At 53.8% G+C, this 8,226-nt stretch overlaps 2 protein-coding genes across 2 annotated transcripts; both read left to right on the top strand.

The window, feature by feature from the left end:
* Nucleotides 1-246: 246 nt before the first annotated feature.
* Nucleotides 247-1,847, top strand: LOC138117561 (olfactory receptor 51E2-like). The gene has a single exon (XM_069028009.1). It carries the CDS (start codon nucleotides 287-289, stop codon nucleotides 1,235-1,237), a length of 951 nt encoding a protein of 316 aa, XP_068884110.1. The 5' UTR covers nucleotides 247-286; the 3' UTR covers nucleotides 1,238-1,847.
* A 2,727-nt stretch (nucleotides 1,848-4,574) lies between these two features.
* Nucleotides 4,575-6,187, top strand: LOC138117554 (olfactory receptor 52R1-like). Its single transcript, XM_069027998.1, has 2 exons — nucleotides 4,575-4,615; nucleotides 5,202-6,187. Exon 2 carries the CDS (start codon nucleotides 5,219-5,221, stop codon nucleotides 6,185-6,187), a length of 969 nt encoding a protein of 322 aa, XP_068884099.1. The 5' UTR covers nucleotides 4,575-4,615; nucleotides 5,202-5,218.
* Nucleotides 6,188-8,226: the final 2,039 nt, after the last annotated feature.

The raw sequence follows: 8,226 nt of genomic DNA, 5'->3' as shown, positions 1-8,226 counted from the left end.
CAACAGGTTGATTTTACAGTGTTCTGCCTTTTAGAGAATTCAGGCAATTCCCGTTCAAACTCAAATGTCAGCATTTTGTCACTGCATATGTTGTTGCATAGAGCCGTAATGGGGTAAAAAAACTGTGAGACGAGCTCTCTGCATCAGTGTGGCAACTCTGAGAATCCCAGGAATGGCCCTGCGGGATCCCAAGCCGTGGGAAAGGGTATATAAAAAATCCCATTTGTGTTTCCCTTGCAGCAGGAAGTGCCCTGGCATAGCATGAGTGCCCCTGGCCCTGTGGGCCATGCCCTTCTCCAACAGCTCTGACCTCAGCCCGTCCTTCATCCTGGCCAGCATCCCGGGGCTGGAGGCTGCGCAGTCCTGGATGGCCATCCCGCTGTGCTCTGCCTACATCCTGGCGGTGACGGGCAACTGTGCGGTGCTGCTGGTGGTGCGGATGGAGCCCAGCCTGCACGCGCCCATGTACTTCTTCCTCTGCATGCTGGCTGCCATCGACCTGGCCTTGGCCACGGCCACCGTGCCGCGCATCCTCTCCTTCTACTGGTTCGACAGCAGGGAGATCAGCTTCGGCGCCTGCCTGCTCCAGATGTTCCTCATCCACACACTCTCGGCCATCGAGTCCACCGTGCTGCTGGCCATGGCCGTGGACCGCTATGTGGCCATCTGCCACCCGCTGCGGCACGCTGCCATCCTCACCAACGCCGCCACGGCCAAAATTGGGCTGCTGGCCATGGCCAGAGGAGTGCTCTTCTTCCTGCCTCTGCCTCTGCTGCTCCTGCCCCTTCCCTTCTGTGGCTCCCGGGTGCTGTCCCACTCCTTCTGCCTGCACCAGGACGTGATGAACCTGGCCTGCGCCAACACCACCCCCAGCGTGGTGTACGGGCTCACTGCCATCCTGCTGGTCATGGGGCTGGACGCCGTCCTCATCTGCCTCTCCTATATCCTCATCCTCAAGGCCGTCCTGCGCCTCGCGGCGTGGAGGGAGAGGCTCAAAGTGTTCAGCACCTGCATCGCCCACATCTGCGTGGTGCTGGCCTTCTACGTGCCCCTGATCGGGCTGTCTGTGGTGCACAGGTTTGGGAAGGACCTGGCTCCGCTGGTCCACATCATCATGGGCAACATCTACATCCTGGTGCCCGCTGTGCTCAACCCCATCATCTACGGGGTGAGGACCAAGCAGATCCAGAGGAGGATCCTGAGTTTGATTCATGTTAGTGACAGAACTCCCCGGTGACCTGGGCTCAGCCGCTGTCTCCCGTGTCCTCACGCCAGCTCATCTTGTTTCACACTCAGAGTCTTTGGTGCAGGACTGTCCTGTCCATGTGCTCTGAGGTGCTGCCACCAGGCAAAAGCAGATTGTAAACTCCTGATTGTAAACTCCTGATTGTAAACTCCTTCCAAGAGTGTTTGCCCTCACCAAACTTAGAGAGAAATGACTGCAATGATCTAAATCCAAGCCCAACCTGGCAGGTTCTGCAAGGAAGGAAAAGTGACTCAGCAAACTTATAAAGATGTCCCAGCATTGCACCTCTTGGTTCCCATCCCACCTCTAACAGTGGCAGAGCAGAGCAAATGCTGGATGGTTTGGGATGATTTAGTTAATTCATTGTTTTCACATGTGGCACATTCACATTCCAAAATTTTTGCCAGAAAATTTGCATGTAGCAGCATTCTCTAAGTAAAATAATTACAGGAAGCCTGTCCAAAGTGACATTACAGATGCAGAAATGCATTTCAGAAGAAGAACCTCCACCTCTGTGGTCTTGTTCTGACCTGTTGTGTACTCTGTCAAGTCCCTTCAACCTCCTCATAGCAGATGCTGTGGAAAAACCTCAATCTCAGAGTTACTGGTAGCAACTGTAAAAATAATTTAAATTAATAATTGTATTCAATAAAATGACAGCATCTCAAGGGAAAAAAATAAGCAAGTTATAAATGTCAGTGATGATTCCACACTGAAGGAAGTCTCATTTCCAAGCCAAAGGTGTTTCATACCTTTGATTCCACACTGGGAATTCTTAAAGTCCTGTCACTGTCACCACTGAACAGAGTTTGGCACCATCCTCTGGCACCCCTTGGAGAGATTTGTGTGGATTGATGGGAACCTCTCTCACTGTTCTCATTATCATGAATTGTGGTTTCACTCTCGAGGTGAAAACAGGGATGTGCTCGCAGTTCCCACTGCAGCAGCCACTGAGATCCCTCTGGGAGAGGTGCCTGGGGTGGGTTCCCATTTGATCAGGGTGCTTTTGCTGCACAAAGGGGGTGGCACAAAGCCCTGCCCAGACCTTTCTCAGGGAACTACAGCAGCACTGGTTTGATCTGCACTCCCTCAGGAGACCCAGGTGCTCTCAAACACCCATGTCTTCCTTAGTATCCCAGAATCCCAGGATCCCTGAGGCTGGAAAAGCCCTCCCAGCCCAGCCAGGCCCAGCTGTGCCCGATGCCCACCTTGTCCCCAGCCCAGAGCACTGAGTGCCACCTCCAGCCCTTCCTGGGACACCTCCAGGGATGGGCACTCCAAACCTCCCTGGGCAGCTCTTGCCAAGGCCTGACCTCCCTTTCCATGGGGAAATTCCTGCTGCTGTCCACCCTGAGCCTCCCCTGGCCCAGCCTGAGGCCGTTCCCTCTTCTCCTGTCCCTGTTCCCTGGCAGCAGAGCCCGACCCCCCCGGCTGCCCCCTCCTGTCAGGGACTTGTGCAGAGCCACAAGGTCCCCCCTGAGCCTCCTTTGCTCCAGGCTGAGCCCCTTTCCCAGCTCCCTCAGCTGCTCCTGAGTCTCCAGGACAGAGGACAGGTCCAAGTGCTGCACTCAGGGGCTCTTGTCCATGGTTTTAGATGAGGGATCTCACCAAAGACTGTCAGGGCCTCCAGTGGCTGCAGTGTTTGCTGGAGTTTGGTGCAGTTTCTTCCAAATGCCAACAAACGCTGAGAGTAAAATGGGCCTCGTTTTTGTAGTCTGTGCTGGTACAGCTTCAGTGTTGGTATAGCCTTTTCTGCTAAATTCAACCTCAATTTATTTCAAAATAAATACTTTCATTTAGGCGAGTTACAAACAGTTCTCATCTGGGAATTTCAGGCAATTCTGTCTCCTGTCACTTTTGGCATATTCTGGTTTAATAGAGCTTAGAAGGGTAAAAAAAATCTCATAAAAATGAAAACAATCTGTACCTGCCTAATATGATTTGGGAAATGTGAATGAATTTTTCAGAGGCATTATGGGTCTAAACCCTTTTCAGGTAGCCATGGCACTGAGAAATGGCTCCTGCTCATTCCCCATATGTTCCTTTTTTTCCTCTTGTGCTGAGAAAAAAAATTAATAAAGAAAAATGAATGAACCAGCCTGGAAATGCTGTATTGTATTTCCTACTAATTTTTTTCTCAGGGAGTAATAGAGCCTCGGAGCAGGAAGGCATGATGGATTTCTCCTGGCTGCAGATAAAAACTCAGTCACATCTTGTTTTCCAAAGTTTCATCGTGGAGTGTTGCTTTTTTGGGGGAACAGAACATGGCTGCTTCCTTGGCACTCGGCTTTGCCAATGAGTATAACAACCACTTTCCTTCTGGAATGCCCAATGCTGAGGCCCCAGGCCACCTCTCCTGCTGCAGAAGGAAAACCTCAACCAGAACATGGGGACATCCAACCCACATCTCCTCCATGAGCAGCACCAGAGCCAGAGGTGGAGATGGTCCAGCTTAGTTGGAAAGAGTTGGGCTCACTTGACTGAAAAGGGAAGGGTTGAGACAAGGAGAAGGGGGAAAAAGCAGGATGGGAGAGGTGGGAAGAGGACTTGGAGTCACAGGAGCCTGGAGGTGGCAATAGAGGCAACATGGACACACGGGGCTGAGGCACTGAGGGGGTTAAAGACTGCTGCCTTCTCTGACTTCAGTCGGTAATTAATCCTGAAGGAGCGGGGGAGAAGCAGAGCTCCCTGCTGGGATTGATGTGCCAGGCAGAAAAACATCCCTGGTCTCTGCGGAGCAGAGTCCCCCCCTCGGGACCTGCAGAGGCGGGTGAGTATTTAGGGTTGGGGCAGCAGTCTGTTGCTGTGCACAAAGGGCTTTGGTGCCATCGCTCCTCCGGGCAGCCCCGCTCCCGTCCCCCATCGCCTTTGCCTGGGAGCTCTGTTCCCTGCCCTTGTGTTCTCCACAGAAGAATGAAGTTTTAGGTAGAGCACCATCAACAGAAGCAGCTGCCAGGAAGGAGGAGAAGAAGAAAATTGTCAGGACTTTCGATTCCCAGGATGTTTAAAGCCACATGGAAAAGATGGGGAATGTCCCCAGAGTGCAGGTGACCCCCAGCCCAAAGTATCTGTGAGGTTTCCAGCGTGGCCCCGACAGCCCAGCTCCCGCTGGTGACTGGTGGCCGTGCTGGGACGGGCTGGGACGGTCACAGTGTGACATCTGTCTCCACATGCAGCGGGAGCAGAGCCCAGCTCGGCTACATCAGAGCCTCGGGGAGGAAAAGCCTGGTTCTGTTCTGGGACATCGCTCATCCCTCTGCTACTTGCAGGTCTCCATCAGCTCCAGGAAGGCTTCCAAAGGCTCCTGGCAGGCCAGGGACATCAGCCTGATCTGCTCTGCAGGGTTCTTCAAGGCATCCTTTCTCCCAGGTATCGGGGAAAAATGAGCTGAGCAATGTGCAGGGTCTGCGTGAGTCCCACTCCTCTGAGGGGGAACGGGCAGCACTGGAGCACGGGCAGGGGGCGGGGGCTGTCACATACTGTGACACTGGCACGTTTTGCCCTGAAATTGGTGTTTCTTGACCAAGACCAGCACTTGGCACCTCAGTTTACACTGATGAGCAGCACGGTGCTGTCAAATGTCCTTAGAGCTCCGGGGCTGGTGGCAAGGATTCATCTTCCCACTAAACACACTTCAGGAAGGTTTGCTGCAGACCAGCTTTCCTCTGGTCTGCTGGGCTGGAAACCCTGTGGACACTGGGCAGCAGCAAGTGTGCACCTCAGGCATCTTCCTGTTCAATTTATCCAGGAGTCCAGTGTGCTCCAGCAGAAGGGGCAGGACAGTTCCAGTGGAAGCTGCCAGAACATTTATTTCACAGGGGCTCTCCTGGCCCAGTGCAAGCAGCTGCCAAAGGCTGAGGTGGAGATATCTGAGCTTCCAGACCCACTGTCACACCAGTCTCTGCCACTGGCCAGGTCAGGTCGAGAGTGTTTGATGCTTTTTTTTTTTCCACAGGACAGAAAGCCCTCAGCATGGGCCAGAGCCAAGAAGGGTTCATGTCTCTGAACTCTACTGCCTTCTCCCACCCTCCCTATTTCCTCCTCATTGGCATCCCTGGGCTGGAGGAGGAGCAGTTCTGGATTGCCTTCCCCTTCTGCATCATGTATGGCATCACCCTGCTGGGGAACATCACCCTTCTCCTCATCATCAAGGCAGAGCCCAGCCTGCATGAGCCCATGTTCCTCTTCCTGGCTGTGCTGGCCTTCACTGACCTGGTCCTGTCCACCTCCACACTACCCAAAATGCTCAGCATCTTCTGGCTGGGCTTCGGGGAGATTGGGTTTCCCTCCTGCCTCACTCAGATGTTCTTCATCCACACCTTCTCCACGGTGGAGTCGGGCGTGCTCACAGCCATGGCCTTGGATCGCTTCGTGGCCATTTGCTGCCCGCTGAGGCACTCCACCATCCTCTCAGGGCCCGTGGTGGTGGCCCTGGTGAGCCTGGTGCTGGTGCGGGGGGTGCTCCTGGTGAGCCCCACGTGCTTCCTGGTCCACCAGAGACACTTCTGCCAGCACCACGTCATCGCCCACTCCTACTGCGAGCACATGGCCGTGGTGAAGCTGGCCTGCGGGGACACCAGGGCCAATGTCACTTACGGGCTCTTTGTGGCTCTCCTGGTGACAGGGACTGACCTGGTGCTGATCTCTGTGTCCTACACCATGATCCTGCGTGTGGTGGCGAGGCTGCCGTCCAGAGAGGCCCAGCTGAAAGCCTTCAGCACTTGCACGTCCCACGTCTGTGTCATCCTGGCCTTTTACACCCCTGCCCTCTTCACGGTCCTCGCCCACCGCTTTGGGCAGGGCATCCCTCCCCCCGTCCACATCGTGGTGGCCAATCTGTACCTGCTCGTGCCCCCCACACTGAACCCCATTGTGTATGGGGTGAGAACAAAGAAGCTCTGGGACAGGGTGGTCAGACTCTTCCAGCACAAGGGAACCTGACCCACATGGGCTCGACTCGATCATCCTAAAGGTCTTTTCCAACCTTTATGACTCTGTGTGTGCCTCAGACTGTGCTCATAATTTACTGCAGCTGCAGGGAAACTGAATGAGAGATAACACTGGGGCCATTCAGGGAGGAGCCTCCCTCCCTACCTGGAGTTTAAGAGATCCATTCTTGCAGAAATCACTTGATTCTCTCCTCTGCTATCACTGTCCAGGAGGTTTCACCCATTGTGTGATGAAACTTGGCATAAGAACATTCAGTCTGACTTCTAAGCCACTGGGAATGCAGTGTTCACCCCTCCCAGGAGTTAAACTCCTCACTGCTAAAATCCTTTCACTATTAAAAAAAAATCCTCTCCTGACTAATTATTTTCACTGTAAGGCTGAGTAGGTCTGAAAGACCTTCCTGCAGCAGATTTCATCTTATGAAGAGTGTTCTGGGCTGTGTGATGGCATTTAAAAGCCCTGTAGAAGTGGCACTTGGGGATATGGGTTTGTGGTGGCCTTGGCAGTCTTATGTTTATGGCTGGACCCAATGACTTTAAAGCTCTTTTCCAACCTAAATGACTCTGTTGTTCCATGGGAAGGTGCTCAGATGGGAATGGGGACTATCCTTGTAGAAGGACATGGGTAGAATTCAATTTTAAGCATTAACCTTGTTTTTGTAAAGAAGGCAAAAACTACAACAATCCTGTGCTAGCAGATTCCAAATGTGCTGTGAAGACACAAAGCCTTCCCAAGAGATCGGGAATCCTCACTGCTGCAATCATTTGGAGTGACCTGTCATGGGGAGATCACGGGCTGGGCTGCACACACTCCACCCTGCTCAGGTGAGACCCCACCTGCAGAGCTGCCCCAGCCCTGGGAGGACGTGGAGCTGCTGGACAGAGGCCAGAGGACGCAGTGCCCACCCAGTGCCACCCCTGCCATGGCAGGGACACCTCCCACTGTCCCAGGCTGCTCCAAGCCCCAGTGTCCAGCCTGGCCTTGGGCACTGCCAGGGATCCAGGGGCAGCCCCAGCTGCTCTGGGCACCCTGTGCCAGGGCCTGCCCACCCTCCCAGGGAACAATTCCTGCCCAATCTCCCATCCAGCCCCGCCCTCTGGCACTGGGAAGCCATCCCCCTTGTCCTGGCACTCCTGGCCCTTGTCCCCAGTCCCTCTCCAGCTCTCCCCCATCTTGCACCATCGCTCTCTCCTCTTGGTGCGTTCACATCTCTCCTTCCTGTCCCCACAGAGGGTCTCCCAGCAAAGGTCCCTCCTGTCTGAACTCCCTTGCTGAGGCAATAAACCAACACCACGTTCCCATCCTGCTTTGACACCATTCCCAGTCCTATTTAGCTGCTGGTGCCAGCCCAAGGCAACCCCACAGCAGCTCCTGCTGGACACTGGGGTTCCCTCACATGAGCATGTTTGCATCATCCCCTTTGACACTGCAGAGCAGCCAAAAAAAAAAGAAGAAGCAGCACTGAGTGAGCCTGGGAGTCCTGGGGGACGTTGTGGAGGGGGATATGAAGACATTCACTGGCAGCCCGGAGGGAAGATGCTCAGGCAGCTCCTGTTTGGGCATGGATACAGAAATATCCATTTCAATATTCACATTTAAGGCAAAGTGATCTGGGCTTTTCTGGGCTGCTTTTTACATGTCAGTTCTAAATATCAGATCGCTTTGACAGTGCTGCTGTAGTTGCAGTGATGATCAGTTTTAAGGGGAGGGTGCCCATGTCTTGAAGAGCTTGTTGCCCTCAGACCCTTTATCTTGCTGATGAGAGCTCTACACACCATTTATCCAGCCAGGGCATACCAGGGGTGACACAAGCTGCCTTTGGCAGTGCCAAATGCACCGTGATGGGATTGATGGGTCCTGATAACCAACTGAGATTCTTCTTCCTACAGAGCAGGGACCTGCACCCAGGTGAGAGGCCAGAAACATGTAAGGAAGGACAATTCTTGCCCATGTTTCAGCTTGGCCAGGTGGGTAAGTTGGACTGAAATCTCCTCTTCCCAGCATGCTGAAGTAGTTCCTGGGCAGCACAG

The sequence above is a fragment of the Aphelocoma coerulescens genome, chromosome 1 (assembly GCF_041296385.1).
Source record: "Aphelocoma coerulescens isolate FSJ_1873_10779 chromosome 1, UR_Acoe_1.0, whole genome shotgun sequence".
NCBI classification, from domain to species: domain Eukaryota; kingdom Metazoa; phylum Chordata; class Aves; order Passeriformes; family Corvidae; genus Aphelocoma; species Aphelocoma coerulescens.
The sequence above is the reverse complement of the archived record's forward strand: the minus strand, read 5'-3'. Positions and strand labels throughout refer to the sequence as shown.

Coding starts and splice junctions, on each gene's coding strand:
- LOC138117561 (XM_069028009.1), top strand. CDS start 287: ATGCCCTTCTCCAACAGCTCTGACCTCAGCCCGTCCTTCATCCTGGCC.
- LOC138117554 (XM_069027998.1), top strand. CDS start 5,219: ATGGGCCAGAGCCAAGAAGGGTTCATGTCTCTGAACTCTACTGCCTTC.